Source organism: Physeter macrocephalus, chromosome 18, assembly GCF_002837175.3.
Source record: "Physeter macrocephalus isolate SW-GA chromosome 18, ASM283717v5, whole genome shotgun sequence".
In the NCBI taxonomy this organism is placed as follows: domain Eukaryota; kingdom Metazoa; phylum Chordata; class Mammalia; order Artiodactyla; family Physeteridae; genus Physeter; species Physeter macrocephalus.
In genome coordinates this window covers 99,754,478-99,779,069 of record NC_041231.1, presented here as the reverse complement: position 1 = coordinate 99,779,069, position 24,592 = coordinate 99,754,478, and the positions used below count along the sequence as shown (strand labels likewise).

The 24,592-nt window shown below is 40.8% G+C and overlaps 1 protein-coding gene across 13 annotated transcripts in view; it reads left to right on the top strand.

Moving 5' to 3' along the window:
- The window catches only part of HIVEP1 (HIVEP zinc finger 1), a 150,972-nt gene that overhangs the window by 6,719 nt on the left and 119,661 nt on the right, over nt 1–24,592 (top strand). For all 13 annotated transcript variants that reach the window (XM_055080243.1, XM_024121661.2, XM_024121666.3 and 10 more), the window contains one exon: nt 445–587. In XM_055080243.1, the coding sequence (XP_054936218.1) occupies nt 548–587 (40 nt within the window). In that variant the 5' untranslated portion in view covers nt 445–547. The remainder of the gene's footprint in view (nt 1–444; nt 588–24,592) is intronic.

Below are 24,592 nucleotides of genomic sequence, written 5' to 3'. Positions count from 1 at the left end.
TAGCAACCACATGTATTAATTGAATTAACTCAGTAAGACAAAATGAATGAGACATGGTCCATGTTCTAAAGAATGTATAAAGGGGCAGACTTGTACTATATACAGCAAAACCCTTTTATAGCCTGATGTTGTACTTTAATTGTACCTGGAAATGTTGCTTTAGAACACAATTCACTGAATTTTTTCACTCTTTTTTGATAAAGGTACAGTGATTTTTTTTTTCCCCTGTGTTTTTCACGGGAAAGCCCAGACAGTGGCAAAATGATGTGTCCTACATCTAATTAAAAGTTAGTAGGTAATCTTTTGCAGTGGCCTTCAGCTTGATTAGTTGAGATTTTGTTGAGTTTAGATTAGTGCTGTATTAAGCCATAACTTTTGAAGTGTCTTTTGCCTTTGAAGGTAGTAAAAGGTAGTGAAATGTGACTTTTTTTTTTTATTTTTCAGCACATGGATTAATTGATGGACATTGGGTTTATGGAGCTGCCTTTTTGTGACCTGCTCTTCCTACAGTTTCTAAGAAGAAAAAGGCGCCCCTGAATCGAAGAAGATGCCTCGAACTAAACAGATTCATCCCAGAAACCTAAGAGGTAGGGCTCTGCATTAGATAGAAGTAGGGTTTACAATCAGTCTTTAATCAAGTATCTCATTGGTGGCAGGAATGACAGCTTGTTAGATGGTGGCCCTGCTCCATGGTCCGGTGGCTCCAGGACCCCTGTTCTGTTTCTCTGGTTCACTTCCTCTTGCCCTGCACAATTTCTGTCTCTCAGGAGATGCTTTGTAAATATTTATTGAATGAATTAATTGAATCTGACAAAACTACAGTGCCTTCCCAACCATTAGTGTGGCTATTAAAGTCTGAGATTCACTGTCTCTTAACAGGCACCTTGTTTGGAGTGAGAAATCTGAAATAAATGGTTGGATATTCTTTGCCAACTGGATCACCATGAATTAGTTTTTTTCGCCCCTCCCCCATACTTCTTTTGAGATTTATTTTTGTACCAGTCTATACATTAGATTAACAAGAAGTGAGGACAATTGTAGTCAACATTAACTCAGACCATTGTTTGCAGAACTACTCAGGAAATAGGTATACTGATTTATTTTCCATAGGGAAGCAATTGGTCAAAAATGTGTATGTATATAATATACATTTCATATAAAAAAAAAATATGAACATTTCCTCTTAAATGTGAGGAGATGTTTTAATACTAGGAAAGTCAGCTTTTTTTAGCTTATTGTTTTAAAAGATTTGTATTATTCTAATGTGCTTTATTCACTGGGAACGGTAATTATCTTTTATATTTAACTTAGTAGGTAAAAGTGTGTAGCAGTGTTAAGCAAAGAACTGTTAAAGCAAATAATTCCAAACTGAGTAAAGTATCTTATGAAATATTTACAGTTGCAGAAAAAATATTCTCAAGCACGCGCAAGGTAAGAAATAACTTAAAAATCAGACAAATTTAATTGAAAATGTTCCTTGGTGCAATAATTTGGCCAGTCCCTGTACGGTGGTAAGTGAAAATGTGGCCAATCGCGTGGCCTCCTTGAATCTGCAAACAGTGCTCATTTCCTGCCTAAGCGTACTAGAACTCTCTGTTGGCACAGGTGGATGCCTCAGCCTGAGTTCAAGTTGATGATTTTAGTACCAGTGTTCGATGAGATGAGGATTTAGATGGAGTGCGTTAAGTGTCGTTTTTCAGGGTCACATAGAAAATGTTGGAAACTGACTGTATTTGCCTGTCTCTTTTACTAGAATCTGAGCCCCCGAAGTCGGGACTTTCTCTCATTTACTTCTATAGGCAATGCCTCCGTGCTCACAGCCACCTGAGGCGGGCATTTGGAGTCCTGGGCTCAGCTTTTATAATTCATCTGTCCGGAGAGGGTGCCCTGTTCTGATGGATTCACATGCTCTAAGGCAGCCTTGGGGGTGGTAGGGGCCTTAGCCCAGCACAACTCCTGGCAGCTAATTAGGAGCCCAGATACTCACTGAAAGAATGAATGCATGATTGATCTGAAAGTATCATTCATTAGGTCATAAACATTAAATGTTTTTCATATTTAAAATATAGCCTTTATCGTATTCTAGATAACATGGCTATCCAGAGAAATGCAGATTTTTAGGCCATAGACTTTTCTTTTCTGTATCAAATAAATGTACAACTCAGCAGATATTTGTTTTTTGTTTTTATGAATTTATTTATTTATATTTATTTTTGGCTGCATTGGGTCTTCATTGCTGTGCGTGGGGTTTCTCTAGTTGCAGAGGGCGGGGGTTACTCTTCGTTGCGGTGTGCGGGCTTCTCATTGCGGTGGCTTCTCTTGTTGTGGAGCATGGGCTCTAGGCATATGGGCTTCAGTAGTTGTGGCACGTGGGCTCAGTAGTTGTGTCTCGCGGGCTCTAGAGCGCAGGCTCAGTAGTTGTGGCCCACGGGCTTAGCTGCTCCGCGGCACGTGGGATCTTCCCAGACCAGGGCTCGAACCCGTGTCCCCTGCATTGGCAGGTGGATTCCCAGTCACTGTGCCACCAGGGAAGTCCAGCAGGTATTTGTTGAACGCCCTCCTGTGCTGCCGTTCCAGGTGGCAGGGATGAAATGATAATCAGACATGGACGCTGCAAAGAGAAGGTAGTGAGAGAAGAGCAGACGTTTAGAGATTACACTGGAGTTTGAGGATCATGTTACATTCCAGTTTTGCAGGGGCTGGTTTGGAGAGGGGCAGGGTGGGAAGGAACGAAAACGTCTGAACTGGGTTCTTAAGGCTGAGCGATTACCCAGGAAGCTGACAAGACAGGATGAGTGCATTTCATCCTGGGGTAGGAGCTTGTGAAGCAACTTGGGGAATCCAAGCTCCTCTAAGTTACCATCCATGACCAGAGCATCAGAAGCTCTACTCAGGGGGGAAACGAGGGAGGGAGGGAAGAGATTGGACTGGTAGAATTTGGAGGAGTCAGATTATAAAGATCACGAATTCTGGGTCTAAATTTAGTATGCAAAGTGAAAAGTTTTAATAGGAAAACTTGCTTGTTTTCTGAAATTAAGATGTTTTGAAAGTTTTCGAAGAGAACTTGTGATAAGTTGGGTGCTGGCCCATTGGTGAGAGTCTATCAAGTTGCTTGACTAAGGCAGTTATGAACTCTCAGCCACTAAAGAAAGGATCAAAGTAGATTAGCACAAGATGACAAAAGCGACTTTGCTAAAGCCGTGTGGGCGGAAGGGCAGATTCGCCAGGCATAGGGGAGGGGGCCCTTCATGGAAGGGGTGGTGCCTGAGCCAGTTAGCTCACTCAGCTGAGAAGGGTGAGGGCCAAGCTGTTCCCATTGGGAAAACCCAAGTAAGCGAAGGACAAAGGCAAGAACACCTTTACAATTTCCTCTTTCCTTCTAAAAATGTATGAGGACTCTATCCCTAGGCACAATTTGGGGGTTAAAGTAAGCAGGGAAACAACAGCTACTAAAATGAATTTTTTACCATTTACTGTTGTCCCTTGAACAGCAAGTTTTGAACCGCATAGGTCCATGTATATGTGGATGTTTTGCATCCACAGGTTGGGTGAATCCTCAGAAGCTCAATCCCTGGATACGGAGGGCCAACTGCCTAAGGCCGTTTTATTTAAGGGACTTGGGCGTCCGTGGATGTTGGTACCCATGGGGGTCCAGAACCAACTCCCTGTGGATACCGAGGGACGACTGTTTTGTATCTCAGTTGTGTGATACAGTTGGAATATCATACTTGCTTGGCTCTACCTGTGACCCACTGCTTTGTCTGGTAGGAGAGCTATCTCATAAAGGTAGCTCTGCCGTGGGGAGAGACGCAGTCAGAAGATAAGCTCATCGCGGCTCCTCTGTGTGCTGTCATCTTAGGGGTTTCCATTAAACACATTGCCTCCTTTTAGTCTTCCTTAGAAAATAGCCTGTGAAGTATCTGTCTTGTGCTTGGTCATCAAGTCAATAATTAAAGCTTTATACTTAAATCTGAAATTAAATATGTTTATTATGCTTCCATGGCGTGTGGAAGGATTGGGGGAACATATGTATACACGCACGTGTGTGTGTGTATTCATGTGTTAAAGTATGATACAAGTGTAGAAAAAATACATACAGGGCTCTATCACGGAGGAGCATACAAAGTTAGTACGGATTTAAATTAGGCACGCAGGCTGTGCTCCCATAAGGAGGCGGAGTTTACACCTCTGACGCGAGATTCTTTAGCGGAAAAGCGTGAGAGGAGCTGGTGTGTTAAGGGCAGGACACGAATTTGGGGCATAAGTGAGTCAGAGTTAGATCTGATGGGTGACTTGTACAGTTTGTGAGAGTGAGGTTTGCTGAGTTCTGGTCTCTTCACCCTTGGCCACATAAACTGGGAAGAACCTTTGTCTCTGGTGCCCACTTGCACACTGTGGGTGGGTAGCATCTAACAGTGACATTTCCTTTGTCAGGTTGAATAGGAATTTCTGAAGAGCATGAGAGGAGCGCTTGCTGTTCAGAAGAAGGGCTTTACGTGTTGTCCTAGGTTCCCCGGAGAGGGGCCCTTGGCCACCGTGGGGCAAACTCCAAGGCCAGCTCCGCGTGTGGTCTTGCTGAGCGTGCAGCAGGCTGGCACCTTCCTCCCCAGCAGTCATTCCCTACCCGTCGCCTCCTTCCCAGGTCTTTGCAGGGACTCTCGGGTAACACGGAATGGAGGAACTGGGGACTTGCAGGGGTTCCATCTGTCATTTTAAGATAAAGGGCTGTTTTTGTGCTTTGCCATTCGTCACTGTGAAAGTTTCACAGCTTTGGAAAAAAAAGAATTGGGTGTTACCTATTTTTGGTTGTATTTGGGCCTAGGGTTTCAAAGATTCATCGGCTTTAGGATTGGAAATCAGTGTGGAAAATACTAAGTGTTAACCTTTGCAAAATGTATTTTGAGAATTTGGTGTGGCTGTTTTTCATTTTTATTGGTTGAGTGCATTTGGCTCTGAACACGTTGTGAAAGACGAGAGCTCTTTTCCCCTCTGAGAGCCAGCTTTATTATAACGTGAGAAGTAACACTTGGGAGGGTGATCAGAGCATAGCCGAGATCCACAGGTGGAGTCTGTGGATGCCCATCGCCTGAGAAGATAAGGTCCAAAGCCGTGAATTTAGCTGGGACACACTTGCCTCTCTCTGGCCTTCTTGTTCTCCTGTGTATCTGATGGATAGTCATTTGCCATTTCAGGAGCTCAACGTGCAAACCCAGCATTTCTGTGTTGCTCTTCTTTCCGGAAAGTATCCCTTCCCCCTCCTCACTTCTACTCTGTTTTCTTACTCTGTGTGGGAGGTGTGTCTGCCAAAGAAGATTTCACCACTTCTTTAACTTTCTTCCCCTTTCCTCCTCTCTTCTCCCCCTGTACTCTGCCCCCCCTGCCCCCGTATACAGTGGGCTTCTGTTGCTTGTGTCTGCAGGTGCCTTATTATACTTTGTAATTGCATCATGATTATTCTACAGATCTATCATCTTAGCTGGATATAAATTATGTCAGAAGAGACTGTTTTAGTCTTCTATCTGTGCTCAACAAAATAACATTCGTGTTAGCTTATTAGCCAACCAGAGGGTTAAAGAAGATTTGTACTCATGAAATTTGTTTACGTTTTTGAACCTTAAGTAGCAAATGCTTCTTATGATATTTGGTAGCCTCTGATTAAGTAACCTATTCTAATATAAAGTTTGAATCGCCTTAAACAGATAAACCAAGTAGTTATTATTAACTTTTGTTTTATGTGCGGTTTTGCCGTTGGATTCCTAGAGTTTATCCCTTTGGTACATTTAGTTAATATAACGGTAAAGAGTTGGGCTTTAAGCTGTCACGGATTGGCTGTGTGGCCTTGGGCAAGCTGGGAGTGTTGGTTTCCTCGTGGTAAAATAGAGACAATGTGTGAAGATTAGATGATATGGCAAGTGTAGGCGGTTGGGACAATGCCTGACACTGGATAGACACTCAATCCAGAGACCTGTCTGTTACTTTTGGTAAACAACTGGTTTATGTCCAACTCTTGAGTTACATGTTCTTTGCAAACAGAGGGCACCGAGGAATACCTACGTGAAGCCTTTAACTGCATTTTGATAACTGCATAAGGGAAGCTGCCTCTGTGCTCAGCATTGATTACCCATGTGCCTCCTCCTAGTCTGGACTCCTCAAGGCTTGGGATTTGGAAGAGAGAGGTCAGTGCGGACAGTCATTTGGGGAGGAAAATTCTGAGCCAGCGCACTGCCGCTCAACTCTTTCAAACCCTGCCTCATATTTTGACGGTGTTGAATGAGGTAAAATATGTTATTTGTTCTGTCTGCATGGAGTTCTCAGGAAACTGATTGTGAGGTCTTCTATTTTATTATAATTGAACTGTTGTTAAAAATCTTGACATCACTGTCATGTGGGACAGCAGTGACGTGCTCTGGTCATCACTATATGGTACCGTCTCTCCATCCCCTGGCCCCTCCTGTGTGAGACCACAGGAACCCAGCTGGGATTTCAGAAGAAATCTCATTAATGTGAATATTTTCATTTGCTATCAGTGTATGAACCTACTCCAGTGATTGTTTAGTAAAATCTTACTGTGAATATAATTTTATGTTTTCTTGTTATGTGGGGATTATCTTGTTGAGCTTATCTGTAGAATAGGTTTAATTTTGATGATTTTCAGATGGAATTCCAGCTGCTTATGCATTGCTTTTCACATTTGAATGTTAGGTTAGCACAGCCTTAAGATTTGAGAAGTTAGAAATGTTGTTGGGAGAACCACCCCATGTCTTACAAAAAAAAAATTCTATATGTGACTGTGGCTAGAGATAAAGTAAGTAATAAATTAAAATACAGTTTTGATGACAAAGGTGAAAAAGCAGTTGCAGTTATTAGGAACTATTGTGTAAGTAGCTGATATTATTTAGTTTGATGAGGATAAAAATAGAAGAATAGACTTACTATAGCAAGCCTCCGTTTTTTTTTTTTTTATTCCAGATAATTATTTTTTGGCTCCTGTTGAGAGCTTATCTGATGCTTCTTGAATGCTTATTAACATTAACCAAATGCTTTTTTCTTTTTAAAAGCAAATACAAAATGTAATAATATGATTAATCAGAGTAATGACTTTATTTTAGAACATCTTTGCAGAAAATATGTTCTGATGAGGTATAATTTTATCTTACCATAGACTAGAAAAATACATAATATGCATAAAACCCCTGGTCACATACATAGGTGTTAAACCTGCACATTTTAGAATGCAGTGTAACGTGAGTAAGTCTGGGCTAAAGTTGACTCTTGAGTTACCTGAAAAAATATTTTATAAATAAATTAAGTGCCTTATTTTTTCATTTATATACTGAATTCTTTTAAAACAGTTAAACAGTATTTTTTGCATATTAATAACGTGCTATTAATAATGTGCGAATTACAAATGATGCAAAGCTGTTCTTATAAAGCACTGGATGTTTGTAATACTGTTAGCCGTCTTTCACTATAGCACAAAAACTTATCACCAGTTAGGGTCCTTTCTTCTCAGTACTCAAATCGTTATGTTAGAAGGAAGTTCTTTTTGACCATTAGGTTTAAAGCTTATAGTTGGTGCCATATTGCATTAACTTTGACCTTTTTAAAAATAACTTTAAAATGAAGACTTTTCAGAAGGTTCTTAGACATTTTCTATAATGAATTTTGTTCTAGAAAATATTCTGAGGCTGTGCTGCCATGCAAAAGTATTAAAAAAAATATACAGTGATCACAAAATAGTTGGCTACTGTGTAATTAACTAGAAGAGCAGTCACAAAATGTGAGGTGGAACCATAGTAGTTTAAGAGTTATACCCGCTTAATTGATACAAAATTTGATTTTTATTGTACTTAGGTGTTCATGTGTGTATATTATTTGTGTGTGCTTATATGAGTAGAGTATGAATTTGCTCAAACATATTTACAGGTTTGTATTTTGAAGTGTGCTTATTTATATGTGCTTGTCTTCCAACTCTTTCAGATTCTCCAGTGAAGAAAAAGATACAGTCAGCATGTAGCCGCTTAATGTTACAGTATCCAAATAGAAGTTGATTAAACATATTGCTACAATGGGGCAGTGTTTGATAGTTTAAAAATCAATAAAAATGAACTGAGCTGCTACACAGGGACCTGGAAGGTGGTTTAACAGTGCCAAGGAGTTCTCTCTCCAGTTGCTAGTCTCTCATACGCTTCTCCAAGAGAATTATCTAAGTTTTACAGCTGGGAAGGACGGACCTTTGAGGTATTGAGTTCATCTTCCTCATTTTACAGATCAGAAAGTTGGGCAGAGACATTTCGGTGAATTGATCTTGAGCAGCTTATTTGTGTCTTGTTCAAGATGATGTTTGTGGAATAGTCTTTAAAATCTTTTCTTATCATATTGCTTGCCATAGTTACAGTTTGTTATGGGCCGGCAGCAAGAAGGAGGTTGTGCTGTATCATTTTTATGATGATGAAAAGAGCTAGCCTATTCGCAGGTCTGTGTGCTAGGCTGTATTCAAAGAGCTTTTTACATGTTTGTTTGTTTAATCCTTACAACCATGTGAGATGGCTGCTGTCACTGCTCGCATTTCATGGACGTGGGACTGAGGCACAGAGAAGTTGCTGGTTGCCCAGAGTCCCACAGCTAGGAGTTTCCAGTGCCTTTGCTCTTAACTGTCATGGTTATGCTTGTTCATGTTGATAGCAGAAAGAGCTTTCCTGACTAGAGTAAGGGCTTAGAAGTGCTCTCCATCCCAGTTACAAAATAAAGCTTGTCAAGCTTAGCACATAGAGCTGAGGTTACTCAGCAGGTCAGAATTTGAAGGACCTTTCTCCCCCGCTAAGTCTTTAACTGTTGGAAATCCATTTTGGAGTTGTGCACGTAGACCGTAGTCCAAGCTGGATTTGCTATTGCAAACAATCAAGGGAATTTCCAAGCTCTTCAGGAGAGAAAGTATAGTTGTTCCATCAGAGATGTTTACTTACATGATTTGCTTATTAGTAAGATGTAGTTGAAAGTAAAGATGTCTTGCTTAAGGTGGAGAGTGGCCGTATTTAAATGGAAGTTTCAGCATAAAGGTTGAAATTTCGGACATAAAGGCTCAGAAACGATTTCTGGGAAAATGAATGACAACATTAAAATTCTAAGTAAAATAAAGAACAAAACATTTTATATTTTTTTCTCATGCAGTAGGTACAGAAGAATATAGAAAAGATGTACTGTTTTAGGTATATGTGGACCTATATCCAGATTGCAGATGTAGGTAAAGGGCAAATGAAGAACCACTTTTAGGGGTGACAGATCAGGTTTAGGAGATTTTATTAGTCTTTCATTTTAACAGTGAACAATAAACCTTGTTACCCTCCTTCAGAGAGTTTTAGAACACATGAAAAAGATCTAAGGGCAATATAAAGCAACACGTATATAATTTCAGATGAGTATGGTACAAGCAGTATGGAATTCTCAAAGGGAAAATGGAGCAAAAAAAAAATCTGAGTGGGATAAAAGCAATCAGAATATACTTTTTTGGAGAAGTTAACTTTGTTCTCCTTGAAAACCTAAAGGAGGCAGAGATTTGAGATGGGTTTTAAAGAAGAGAAGGATAGATTGACAGAGAAAGTAAGTTTTGAGGCTTTTGCAGAAGAACGAATGGGGGGAAATGACACAGAAGTGGTTGTTGGTCTAGTTTGCCTGATTACAGTGGATTTCTCACTGAACTTGAAACTTTAATGAAGAGGAAGAGAGGAAACTTTTTAGATTTGATATGTGTAGTTCCAATTATTTATCATAATTGTACAATTACCAAGTTGAGTTCTTTTATACTAAGTTGAATATTTACAGAAGGCTAGGGACAATTTTATAACACTTTGAAATTAAAAAACAACCTCTCCACAGAGTGTCTTTAGAGCAGTGAGTCTCTTCTGAATGATGCTGTAATGGTGGATACATGTCACTCTGCATTTGTGCAGACCCATAGATTGTACACCAAGAGTGAGCCTTAATGTAAACTATGGACTCTGGGTGATGTGACGTGTACGTTTGTCATTTGTAACAAATGTACCATCTGGTGGAGAATGATGCTGGTGGGGTAGCCTGAGCGTGTGTGGGGTTGTATGCGAGATCTCTGTACATTCTGCTTAATTTTGCTGTGAACCTAAAACTGCTCCAAAAAAGTGTATTTTAAAAAAAATCCAAAAACACCTCCACCTAGGTCCCTATGATTTGTTGATATCCAGGAGACAGGGTGGTAGGTTAAAAGAACGAGTCTCTCTCTCTTTCTCTCTCTCTCTCTCTCTCTCTCTCTGTCTCTCACCGCCTGCTTCTCCCTCTCTTTTATTTCAGAAAATTATCTTCATGCACACGAACAAACCAGCGAACACTAATATGCGACCTCGAGCAAATAACTTGAATTCCGTGTCTTCGTTGAGAACGCGGCATGGGAGTAGGCAGGGGTCGGGGGCAGGGTGATGTTGATCTGTAATTTCCTTTTCATCTGTAAACAGCTGTTATTCCAGGCAGGGGTCAGCAAGCTACAGTCCAGTGGTCAAATCCAGCCTTCCACCTGTCTTTGCAAACGTTTTTGCTGGAACAGAGCCATGCCCATTCATTTACATGTTGTCTGACTGCTTTCCTGCTACAAAAGCCAGGAGCTGCAAATGGCTGAACAAGGCCTAGAATATTTACCATCTAACACTTTACAGGAAACGTTTGCTGACCCCTGTCCAGGAAAATAGAGGAGAAGTAGATTCTTTATTTATAGACGCCTTTCTGTTTGGGAGTAAGTCAGAAAGCTCCACCTTTCCGTAGAGTTCTGCTGTAGGAGTGAATCACAGGGCCACTCCGAGCCGCTGCGTTAGCGTGTCAGGGTCTGCCGCCTCACATCTGTTTGGGAAGGAGTCCCTTTGCTTGTGGTTCTAAGGTGAAGAGAGCCTTAGAGGCTGAGTTGGTCTTGCCAGAAAAATTCTGTTGTTTCTGATGTTCTGATGCCAGGATCGTGGGTCCCCACCCAGAAGGCCTGGGCCGTCAGGGAGGGAGCCAGCTGCTGTGTCAGATAGAGCGCTGTCCTTTCTCCGTGTGCTTCCCGTTCGCACCGCTGTATTTAACTCGCAGAGCAGAAAAATACCATAAGCAACGATTTCCAATGCTGTACGTCTTGCGAAGGATTGTTCCGCAGAGAAACAGAGCTGTCTCTGAGAGGAGGGCCTTCTGAAAAATGGGCTTGAAAAGGCAGGTCTGCCACCTGTGAGCGGACCTAGGGATGGGACAGGTCGTCTGAGCAATGACTGTACTAACACGTGAGGCATTACCCTTCGTGCTTGGGTGTTTGAGAACATGATTCATACCTGGTGGGTCTGAATTCTCAGTATTCCCTACAACACTTTCTTTAATCTCCAAGTGATTATTTCTGTTGGTTTGGGATAGTGAGTAGGATGAGGGTGAATAGAGGAAAGGATATTTTTGTGTTCTGGTTTCATTTTACTTTATTTTGCTGAAGTTTAATTACTCTATGTTAAGGAGAGGCTCGATTGAGTTCATAATAACTATTTGAGTAGTCTGAGAAATGCTTTTGAAAGCACTGTCAGTTCTCCACAAACACATTGGAACTTTAGCGTCTTTACTTTGGTACCGGCTGATCTTAGCACATGGCTCGAAAACGGTCTGAGAATCGGGAACTGGTAACGCGTTGCCTTTCTCGGTGAAAGGAAGAGCCTGTAGGGTCATGAAGTGACCCAGAAGCCTCAGTCTGGAGTTCTGCAGGCCCTGCTGTGATGCGTGGGACACGCTGTGGAGTTCACTAGCTCTGCCCCTGTCTTCTGGGAAATTTATAGTTGAAGACATTTAAAGACCGTAATGGCTTACACATGCAAGTTCAGACAGCTGTGCAAACATCTGATGAGTGAATATGTAAGTAATACTCAATTAAGATGCATAAGCAGATGTGTGACTATGTGACAAGGGTTAAATGCATCATTTGGCCTCGTGTTTGTTGATAGTTTAAGTTGATTTGTTGTGTTTTGGTGAAATTAATGCCATATGAGTGATAAGTTACATGCCTAGCATTCACACTAACATCCTGGACGAGCCAGAGTTTGCATTGTTTGTATCTGATGCTCTTTCATGGAAAGAGTGCCTTTGTCAGTCTCCAGACAGTAATTTATAATTGCCTCAGTCAAAACACTATACAATGTATTTTTTTTACAGATTTGTTAAGATATAATTTACATGCAGTAGAATTCACCCACTGTAAGTGTACAGTTCAGTGATATTTAGTACATTTATAGAGTTGTGCAACCCTGACCACAATCCAGTTATAGAACATGTCCATCCTGGCCCCCAAATTTCCCTGAGCTTTTAGTAGTCAATCCTTGCTCCCATTCCTGGCCCCAGGTAGCTCCTGGTCTGCTTTCTGCCTCTTTACGTTTGCCTTTTCTGGACATTTAATATGATGGGATCATGCAATTTACAGACTTTTATGTCTAGCTTCTTTCAGCTAGCATGATGTGTTTGAATTTCACGTGTATCTGGTTTTTAGTTCCCTTTTATTGCTAAGTAATATTCTGTTGTACGACTAGATCCCATTTGACTTACCCATTCACCAGTTGGTTTTCATTTTTTAGTTATTGTGAATAATGTTGCTGTAAGCAGTCATCCCCAAGTCTGCAGTTAGCTGGAGTTTCTCTAAATGCCACTTAGGTCAAGTTGGTAACATGTTTTACCTGGTACAATTATCTCCAATTCCAGCTCTCTTAGGGTTGCTGTTTGCATAGTATATCTTTCCCTGTCCTTTTACTTTGAACCTTTCTTTGCCTTGTTGAACCTAAGATATGTCTCTTGTGGACATGTTGTTGGAATTGCTTTTTTATCCAGTCTGACAATTTGTCTTCTGAGTGTGGTGTTTATTCCATTCACATTAATGTAATTATTGTTACTGATGGATTTAAGTCTGCCATTTTGTTATTTTCTGTTTGTCTCATAATCTTGTTTTTCTCTGTGTCACTGTCTTCTTTTGTGTTAAATATTTTTTAGTGTACAATTTTGATTTCTCTGTTGCTTTTATTGTTGTTGTTATTATCATTTTGAGTCCATTTCTTTGACCAAGTCATTTGGTTGTTTTAGAGATTATAATATGCATCTTAATGTATCACTGTCTACTTGAGAATCATGCTAACTGAACAATGGTACTTTGTTCCAGTTTGTCTCTTTCTTTCCCTTTATGCTATTATTGTCATGTATGTGTGATCCCTGTATGTTATAAACCCAGCTATGCAGTGTTAAATTATGGCTTTATACAATCTTCTGTGTTTTAAAGAATTTAAGGGAAGAAATGAGAAAAAAAAGAATGTAAGAAACAAGAAGAAATATTAATAGAGTCTTAGTTACCACTTACAGCAATCTTTGTTTCTTCTTGGGGATTTGAGTTATTGTCTGTGTCATTTCCATTCAACCTGAAGGACTCATATAGCATCTTTGTAAGACGGATCTTCTAGCAATAAATTTATCTTTTCGAAAAGTCATGGGATGTCGTTTTTTTCTCATTCTGTTTTGAAGAGTGGTTTTCTGGTTATAGAATTCTTGGCTGGTAGCTCCCCTTCCCCCCAGCACTCTGGACATCCCACGGCCTTCGGTCTTCCATTGTTTCTGATGAGAAATCAGATGTTTATTGCGTTGGTTTTCTCTGCATGATGTATTATTTTTTGCTTGCTGTTTTCAAGTTTTTCTCTTTGTCTTTGGCTTTCAGCAGCTTGAGTACTGTGTGTTTAGGTGTGGATCTCTTTGTGTTTATCCTATTTGGAGTTTCGTTGAACTCCTTGGATGTGGAGATTACTGTTTTTTTTTTTTTTTTTTAAATCAAATTTGGGAAGTTTTAGGCCATTAGTTCTTCAAATATTTTTTCCACCCTTTTCTCCCATTACAAATATGTTGGTAAGCTTGATGTTATTTCACAAGTCTCTGAGGCTCTGTTTATTTTTCTTTGATCTTTTTTCTGTGTTCCTCGGATTGGTTTATTTCCTTTGAGCTATCATCAACTGTACTGATTTTTTCTTATGCTAGCTCAAATTTGCTGTTGAACCACTCTAGTAAGTTTTTCGTTTCATTTATTGTACTTTTCAATGCCAGAATTTCATTTGGTTCTCTTTTTTTCTACAATTTATATCTCTTTTTTTGAGATTCTCTATTTGTTGAGTTATAATACTTTAATTTTTTAAACATGATTTCCTTCAGTTCTTTGAATGTATATTTCATATAATAGCTACTCTGAAGTCTTGACCAGTTAAATCCAACATTCGGGGATAGTAGGGATAGTTTTTATTGACTGCTTTTTTTTTTTCCCCCTGAGTATGGGTCTTGCTTTCTTGTTTCTTTTCATGTCTCCACGTTTTTTGTTGAATATCTTACATTTCAGACAATAGATTGTAGCAACTCTGGATTCTAATTCTTGTCTTCTCAAGAGTTGTTATTCCGTAGTCTTTTGTTTAGTGACTTGCCTGCAGTCAATCTGTGAAGCCTTCTCTCCCCCATTGTGTGACTGCTGGTGCCTCTGTTCAGCTTGTTTTTTTGTTTCTTTTCTTGTCATTACTTTTAAGCCCAGCTCCCCAGGGGTCACCCTTGAGGCAGCATAGTTTTGTGTTCAGCCAAAGCCTGAGCAGAGGTTGACCTAGGGTCAGGAAAGCTTTTGCTCTCTGCCAGTGGATCCATGTGTGGGCAGGGAGCACCTTCAGATTTCAGGCAATTGTCCTCTCTGCCTGACTTTTACTTTCAGCCAGACCCCCTTGCTTCTTTGTGTGTGTAGGTGCCAGCAAGGGATGTGGGGCAGGGGGAGGATGTGTCCACTCCGGCATCTGCGATGTGTGTGCAGGATCTCTGGTCAGCCTGGGACGTCTGTGGAGAGTTGCCTCACCTCCCACAACTCCCCTTGAAATCCTGGCTAGTCTGCTGGTCTCTTCCTTGACCCACCTTGACCTCAGCCTCAGGCTAGCTGAGCCTCAGGCCTTTGTGTTCTCTTGCTAATGGCATCACATCCTTAGCTGACAGTGCCCCGTATCTAGTGAGCCTCCCCTGCAGTGGCAGTGAAGCTGTTGGTTTTCTCAGCTGACCGCCCACCCCCCCCTTGGCCAAACTGTTGCATGATAGGAGCTGAGGGCAGGGGCACAGGAGCGGCCCGGAGCAGGTGGCCGTGGGATTGCATTGTGCTGGTCTTACCTGAAGTTCAGTGCTTTTCACGAAGAAACGTTTCTGTTTGTGTATGGCTTTCATTGACTACCAGAGTGCTGAACTGGTTGTTTTAAGGTTTTGTCTTGCTTCAAAAGTTGTGTTTCGGCTTCCCTGGTGGCGCAGCGGTTGAGAGTCCGCCTGCGGATGCAGGAGACGCGGGTTCGTGCCCCGGTCCGGGAGGATCCCACGTGCCGCGGAGCGGCTGGGCCCGTGAGCCATGGCTGCTGAGCCTGCGCGTCCGGAGCCTGTGCTCCGCAACGGGAGAGGCCACAACAGTGAGAGGCCCGCGTACCGCAAAATAAAGAAAAAAGAAAAAAAAAAAAAAGTTGTGTTTAGGAAGAGAAGTTATCAACCTCCTCATTTTGCTGACACTGCATTTCCTCTGGAGGTGTTCTGAGTGTCCCACTGTGTCAGGCCCTGCCCTGGGCCCTGGCCAAGGCACACAATGTGTGTTTTTTTTTTAAATGGTACATTTTATGTATGCTTTTTTTTTTTTAAATTAATTAATTTATTTTTTTTGGCTGTGTTGGGTCTTCGTGGGCTTCCTCTAGTTGCGGTGAGCTGGGGCCACTCTTCATTGCGGTGTGCGGGCCTCTCACTGTCGCGGCCTCTCTTGTTGCAGAGCACAAGCTCCAGACGCGCAGGCTCAGTAGTTGTGGCTCACGGGCCTAGTTGCTCTGCGGCACGTGGGATCTTCCCAGACCAGGGCTCGAACCCGTGTCCCCTGCATTAGCAGGCAGATTCTCAACCACTGCACCACCAGGGAAGCCCCCACACAATGTGTTTTAACCAGCTTCTACTTGACTGCTCATAGAGACCCAGCTAGTTGGCTGAAAATCTAACTGCTTTTTAAAAGGTAAGAAAAGGGAGATGATTGTGTTTTTAGGATACTATTGCAGCCATTATTCATATTTTAAATCCATACTACTCATATAAATATTAGCCCACTGATAACTTTTATATCAAAGCTTCTATCACTGAAAGTGTGGTTTAGTGGGGGGGGGGAAAAAGCAAGGGCTTTCAAGTTTGGGGCTGTGAAATTGGACTGACTCCGAATTCTATAACTTACTAGGTCCATGAGTTACAGAATGCTATTTAATCCCTCTGAGCCTATGTTTCCTCACCTTAAATTGTGGCTCATTGTACCTATCTAATGAGTTATTGTGAAGATTAAATATGATACAGATAGAAGGTCGGGTACATAGTCGGTATCCAGTAAATGTGACTGTTCCTACCCAACAGGTTTGTGCTTGGGAATGTAGTTTGGGTAGGTTTTTCTGTATCAGATTATCTGTTTCTTGCTTTACTTAGCTTTGCTTCTTAAGTTTTCTTCTCCTTTTATTGAATAATTTTGGTATTTATATGGTAATTGAAATGTACAATATATTTTTTTCAGAGTACATTTTGGTTGAATGCTCTTTCCAGATATCCAGATGTTCCCAGTGTTTCGTAGTGATTTCCTTTCTAAAATCTAAACTTTGTTTGTTTATAAGTGACCATGAAACTTTTTACAGCCACTTTATTGTGAATGAGCTTATATATATATATATATATATATATATATATATATATATATATATATATATATATATAAGCTTGTCTTGTGGGGAGGTCTATAAAATGAAAGAAAGTAGATCATTATCTAGACATTCTCAGGACATGATTGGAAAGGGCAAAACAGGGTCTCTAGTAGAGAGTATCAAAGACCTTTACAGAGAAATTTTCTTGGATCTTGCTGGATCAGAGCTCACCCGGTTCAACATCAGAGGCTCTGTCCTGTGATATTTTTGTTAATATGGAGGAAGTGGTGACTTTGGTTACATCAGGTTTTAGTGTCATCTTTGGTTTTAGAGAGGATGTGATTGGACTGTGGCATATCCAGATTCTCTTAATAGTAGCCATACTTTCATATTCATAGAACCAAGAAGTTAACAATTCTTCTTGCTTAACATTTTGCTTAACTCCGACAGCGTACCTTATGCCAGAATATTTTGTAATGCTTTTTATTAAATTTTTAAAAATTAAATTTCTAGACACCGCCTCTTCTTAGAATTCTTTAATTTTCTTCTGAAGAATGTTTGTTATGGATAATGTGTTTATCAAGAGTAATTCCTGAAAATAAACTACTTGGATAACTATAAATTTTTCAATATTGACATTGCAGAATTTAGAAATACAGGAAATCAGGATTCAGAGCTCCCTCATTGTAAAGTGAAGTCTGGGAGTCGCTGGTCACAGGGTGGACAGGATCAGGCAGACACTGTGTATATAGGTAGTGCCCTCCCACTGACAGACGCAGCCGTGTGCTGTCTGGAATGAGTTCTGATTTAACAACCCATACATGCCTGTGACATACGTGATACAGCCCAAGTTCTAGAGTTAAATAATGGACTTTGTAAACATGAAATGGTCCTTTAGCATCTGTATCTGTTACAGGGGTAAAGGACAGAGTGATATATTCATGTCGCTCCTGTTAAACACTGATACAAATGTGTCTCTGGAGACAGGTCTATAAAAATGATTACTTTTTTTTCCTTTCAGGCTTTAGAAACCATATTTTTGGCAACAGTGTCTGTGATAAAAATTTTAGAAGAGTTTTATTAAATGAAGTAAAAGTTTAGACTTTCCATTCTGTGTAGATTGGATGTTCTGTCCTGTGTGCTCAGTGAACATTTGATGAATAGGCGTGCAAGGTGGTGGCCCGTTGAGCACTGTGGCGGGTTCCAGAGGAACCCTGGCCTGTAGGACCCAGCCCCCATGGCTCAAGAGGAGCGGCAGGACCGGCCCCCAGCTGTGCAGACAGATGCAAAGTGGTCAGTGCCATGGGCCCCTGGAGCTGTTGGGGGGAGCCTGGGAAGGGAGGCAGTGCTTTCTGGTTCAGAGGGGAAGCTACCCCCGAACCCCAAGAATTCCCTTTACCACCTGTGTCCAGATCGAACGAATTCTCCAAGCCCCTTTTAGTGCATGAAACCTACATATATATATATATACACACACACATATATATGTATATAAATATATATGTGTGTGTGTATGTATATATATATACATATATATATTATTATTATTTTTTAATTTCCTTTCATTTTGGGAGCCTGAAAGAGAGGGAAGAGGAATTCAGTGGTGAGAGACTTGGTTAAGGAGAATAGCTTGGACGCTTGGTGTGGTTTCTCCACTTGATGGACCAGGTTGCATGTGGTATCTGACCTGACATGTCTGTCACTGGAAAAGCCCTGTAAGTACAGGATCTCAACAAAAATACCCTGGAAAAACAACTCGATACCATTTGTGTGAATCACGCCCTTGGTACCTAATGTATGAAGAACTACTGACACCTCATGGATGTGGATATTATTTTTTTTCAGTTGCATAAAGAGAGAGTGTGTGTGTGTGTGTGTGTGTGTGTGTGTGTGTGTGTGTGTGTAGCAGAGTCTATCTGTGTGTGAGTCCAGACACTATGTGGCCTTGGCTCAGATTGATCTGTGAGTTTAATCAGTGACAATGAAGGCAGTTCGGTATATTCCCAAGTTATTTGAAAAATAAAATAAATTTTAGTATGTTTGTTCAGTGGAATCACAGCTTAATCTTTCCAAGAGTGCCCAGATTTGTTCTATAGAATTCTGCATATAGGAGAACGTAGAGACAAAGTAGTATTTAAATAATGCCTTATCCTTTTCAAATGTATGGTCATGATTGCAATCGTGCTTTTTTTCCTTCCTTTTTAATGAAACAATAAGAACAGTTCAGAGAAGTAGAGTGTTAGGCCCCATTTACAAGTAAATCTAGGAGACTGTAATTTCAGTGGAAAATTACATACAGCACATTTTACTCTTCATGTATCCCTTGCTCTGTGGACTTGTGTGTATATCAGCAAAGTTGGTGTTAAAACCTATTTCTAGGGACTTCCCTGATGGCACAGTGGCTAAGAATCTGCCTGCCAATGCAGGGGACACGGGTTCGAGCCCTGGTCAGGGAAGATCCCACATACCACGGAGCAACTAAGCCCGGGCGCCACAACTACTGAGCCTGCACTCTAGAGCCCGTGTGCCACAACTACTGAAGCCCGTGCGCCTAGAGCCTGTGCTCCGCAACGAGATGCCACCGCAATGAGAAGCCCACTCAGCGCAACGAGAAAGCCCGCGCACAGCAGCGAAGACCCAACGTAGCCAAAAATAAATAAATAAAATAAATAAATTTATTTAAAAAAAAAACAACAAAAAAAAACCTATTTCTAAAGTGCATCTTATTTTCTAATATTTACAATTTTGGAATTATTCTTCATACACACATGAATGCATATACGCAAACGGAGAAGGATCATTTAAAAATGATGTTGGGTTTAACTGAGAAGGCGCTTGGGAGGGAAGGTACTGAAACTTCACCCCACAAGTCAACATTTAAAAGAGTGGACATGTAGAAAACCAAAATATATTAAAAAAAAAAAAAAAAGTAGGAAATGTAGAAGAACATGTCAGACCTCTGGAGAGATTACAGTCTCAGATTTGAAGAGTTAGAATTCAAGTAAAAAGCATGACAGATACAAAAGTATAAAATATTTATCTCAGAGCTGATAGACAAGGTTAATGTTAAAGATAGCTTATTCTAATACGTAAGAAACTATGATAGGTAAATGGACAAAGGAAACTAGAAATGATAAAGTAATACCTGGAAAAGTTACTCTCAGTAATAAAAAGTGCAAATGGGTTAGAGATAGTTTTTATTTACCAATGCATTTGGTATTTAAAAAAAAATAACACCTAGGTCTCCTGAGGTTGTGTGCAGCAGGTGAAATCATTTGCTGTTGGTGACATGGAGGAGGTTTCAGGGGTGCAGAGGAAGGTGTGATGTGCAGCTCATGGGGGATGCGTACATATGCAGAAACCGTCTTGTCTCCAGGGTGAATTTAACAGTGCGGAGTGGTGCGGAGGGCATGCAGTGGGTGAGGAGGACCGGGCCAAGGAGGGTGTGCATATGTCGTGAGGGTTGGAAAGAACTGCCTCCCTTTCACCTCCCAGCTCTTTCTTCTTTCTGAGTATAGCGTGAGCAACCTGTCTTGTTAGTGGTGCCCCATGCTCATGAGTGTTGAACTTCTGGTTGTCTGGCTATTTGCTAAATACCGTGAAGTGCACAGACTCAAAATATACTCGTCTGTGTAAGTTTCTTTGTGTACTTAACTGTTGTGGTCATTCCTATATTGAGCCCTGATAATTTTCTTGAGACAGTACATGAATCAGTGGCAAAAATTAGATTTTCTGACTCCTGATCCATGAAAGTATATTCCCTTTAGCGGTTTATTGCTGAGTAATCAGTTATAGCTAAATTAAACCATATTTGTGGATCATGTGGTTTTAAGTGGTTGGGAAACAAGTTTTATTGGATATTATAGGAAGGAATTTTGTGTATGCAATAGGCTGTGAGTGTTTCCTGTTTTTTTTTTTTTTGCCACTGTACGCGGGCCTCTCACTGCCGTGGCCTCTCCCGCTGCGGAGCACAGGCTCCGGACGCGCAGGCCCAGCGGCCATGGCTCACGGGCCCAGCCGCTCCGCGGCATGTGGGATCTTCCCGGACCGGGGCACGAACCCGCGTCCCCTGCATCGGCAGGCGGACTGTCAACCACTGCGCCACCAGGGAAGCCCTGAAGAATATTTTTTAAAAAACAGGAAACAGGCCCGTGAGCCATGGCCGCTGGGCCTGCGCGTCCGGAGCCTGTGCTCCGCAGCGGGAGAGGCCACGGCAGTGAGAGGCCCGCGTACAGTGGCAAAAAAAAAAAAAAAAAAAAATCTTCAACATTAATATCTAATATGTTCTGACATTTACTGTTTTTCTTTATCTTTTTTTAAAACTGTCCTATATAGAAAAAATTAAGGAACGTGATATATCTCTTAGGCATTAATGTCGGGCAATTTCACTATGTTTTAATGATTTGAGCTATTGATGTCCTTTCTATTGAAGGCAAACAGCAATAGTTATTACATGCTCTGTTAGAGCTTATATAACATCTTCATAAAGAAGCATAAAGATATTATAATTTCTCAAATGAATTTTTAAAATATTTAATATAATTGGTTTCTTTTTTTTATTAACCTATGTGTTTTATGCATTTAAAAGCGTTCTGAGAAGAAGTCTATAGATTTTATTAGACTGCAAGTTGTATACAGCACACAAAAAACGTTAAGAACTCCCCACCCCCTAATCCCTCAAATCTCAAAGCCAGGAACGGAAGGGACCAGGATGAACTATAGAAATTAACAAGTAGACTTTTGAATCTCTACTCTGCCTTTTATGACCCTCATCATGTGGATGATACATTTAACTTTTGAGCTTCATTCTCTGCATTACAAAATGGGTATGATACATACATCACAAGTTTTGATAAGGATTAAAACAGATGCCATATGTAATATACCTGGCAGGGTAACTGGCACACAGAAGAAATGTTGTTACCTTTGGCCCTAACTCTTACCAGAGACTAGCTGTGTGTCCTTGGGCAAATCCCTTATCATTTCTGGGTCTTTGTTATGTATTACTCTAAACTAAATGGATTTAGACTTGTCTTTTTCTACTTCAACTAAAAAAGTTTTGAGATTATTTTGAAATTCAGGGTTGCCTTTTTCAAATTGGAATGATGTACATGTCTCTATGTGACACTCCTAATGGGAAGAAGACACACATCTTTGTTTTGTTGATTAAAGACAGGTGAGCATTATTTTTCACTTCTATACCACCTAGCTTTTCTTTACCAGTTTTCTTTCATTAGATGTTTGCCAGTCACCTTTGGTTGAAACCATGCCTGTTGCCTCAAATACCAGCTAGAGCGGTATGGAGGTTATCCTGGTAAACAAGCCTGTCTTTGGGGTGGATGGTAGGAATCCCACTTCAGCTCCAACAACCATACTCTTGCATTTTGGGACTGCTCACCCTCTCTCCCTTATCTTCATTTCCAATAGCTCTTTAGGCCTTCTTTTTTCCTTTGGCTCCAAGTTGGTAAAAAGGCCATAGGCTCGGTTGATTGTGGGTGGGTGGAGGGCTGGCATAGGCTTATGATAAAGTAGCAGTATACAGTCAGGGTTCTTGATTGCAAAGGTTAGAAGCACATTCCAAGTCAGTGAAGGAATTCATTGGAAGGATATTGGGTATCTCACGTAATCACCCGCACAAGTGGATAGCTGTGTTTAAAAGACAGGTGGGAAGCTGTGTCTGCAGCCAGAACCCGCAAGGTCACGGCAAGGAGCAGCGTGATGAGGTTGCTACGCGGGGCACTCCTGGACCTTGGACAGAGCCTGGTGGGGAGACCCTGTGAATGAGCGCCCCAGTGGGTGCGGCGTCCAGGAGCCCATGGTGGGCCCCTGCAGCCTGAGTCAGGGAGGCAAGGCACCTGGCCTTGTAGCCCTGGAGAGGGGAGGGAGGACCTCACCCAGTGGTGGATTCCCCAACCATGGGGTGAGGATTCAGATGCTGGGCAGCTAAGGGGAGGTACAGACGAAAAGAAAGATGAATGTTTTCTCCTGCTGGATGCAGGGGTTGTTGAAAGTGCCTCTCATTTGTGGGTTTGAGTCTGTACCTGCTCTGAGGATGCGTGCACGTGCCTGCTTTCGCAGAGGAGAGGACCCACGGCTTTCATCGGAGTCCTAAAAGGGCCTTTGATCCAAGAGCAGCCAAGAAACACTCTATAATAAAGAGATTTAGTGTGTTTGAATCTTTGCTTTTCCACCAGGTGGTGCAAATCTTTTATGATGTTCACAGAAGTTAAATCTTACAAGACAAGAAAATTTTTAAATTCAATCATTTTCTTTCTTTAAGAGTTTAGTTCTACCACATAATGAAGAATCGTTGATCTGATTCTTGCCTTCTTTCTGTCTTTCATGGAGAAATAAGTGGATTTATGTAACTTTTTAAATGCTGACCATTGCTTTAAATTTTCCATGGATTTTTGAGACTGTAACACACCATTTTGTTTTGTTCTTTCTTGGAAAAAAAATATGAAAACTGGGAAAAGGCAGTAATATATTCAATATACGGATTGTTTCATGCTCTTTAAGAAGCCAGAAACACTCAATTTTTATAACTTTTTGCTCGACAGAAAACGTGTATGATTTAAATTTTTGAAGATTAAAGGGTATCTTAACAGACATGTCACACTTTAACTGTCTTGTAATGTGGCTCAAATGACAAGTAGGATTGCAGTCAGCACGGGAGGGAGCGCTGCTGAATGGAGAGGCCCCTTGATTTGATCTTCTGTCAGTGCGGCTTAGAAAGAAGGTGGGGGTAGGTCGTGGTTTGCAAAGTGTAAATATTTCATTCTCAGGGTAAAGACAAGAGTGGATTTTCAGTTTGAATATGTTTAAGGTTGTTTTAGAAACTTGGAAAATTTTCAGTTTGGACATGTTTTGAATATTTTGGGGAAAAATATTTGAATATGCTTACTAAATTTAAGTCTTATATAGACTTGCCATTAACAGGGTTGCTTAAAATATACACTGAGATTAATTTTTAATAGTTCAGAGGTAGTTTAACATTTGAATTTGATTATTTGATAGTTTAGATGTTTATACCAACAGCTAGCTAGTAATGGTTTTACTTGATACCTAACAACAGGTGAAGGAGTCCAAGCCAACTAGATGGCCTCAAGGTCCATGCTGTGTGTCTCGAGTTTAGATGAGAACTCATTAAATGAGATCTTTTTTGATATTATATTTGTAACTCTACTCATTTGGCATGATCAGTGTTTCTCAATTTTCATTATCGCCCCCAGTTTATGGACCCTTTTCATGAGCTGGTTAACACACCAACCAACGTGGATAATGTTTTTCTAACGGAAAATATATTTGAATTTTTTTTCTTTAAATTTTTGAATTTTATTATTTTTTTTTATATAGCAGGTTCTTATTAGTCATCAATTTTATACACATCAGTGTATACGTGTCAGTCCCAATCGCCCAATTCATCACACCTCCACCACCACCGCCCCACTGCTTTCCCCCATTGGTGTCCCTACTTTTGTTCTCAACATCTGTGTCTCAATTTCTGCCCTGCAAACCAGTTCATCTGTAACATTTTTCTAGGTTACACATATATGTGTTAATATACGATATTTGTTTTTCTCTTTCTGACGTACTTCACTCTGTATAACAGTCTCTAGATCCATCCATGTCTCAACAAATGAACCCAATTTCGTTCCTTTTTATGGCTGAGTAATATTCCATTGTATATATGTACCACATCTTCTTTATCCATTCGTCTGTTGATGGGCATTTAGGTTGCTTCCATGACCTGGCAATTGTAAATAGCGCTGCAGTGAACATTGGGGTGCATGTGTCTTTTTGAATTATGGTTTTCTCAGGGTATATGCCCAGTAGTGGGATTGCTGGATCATATGGTAATTCTATTTTTAGTTATT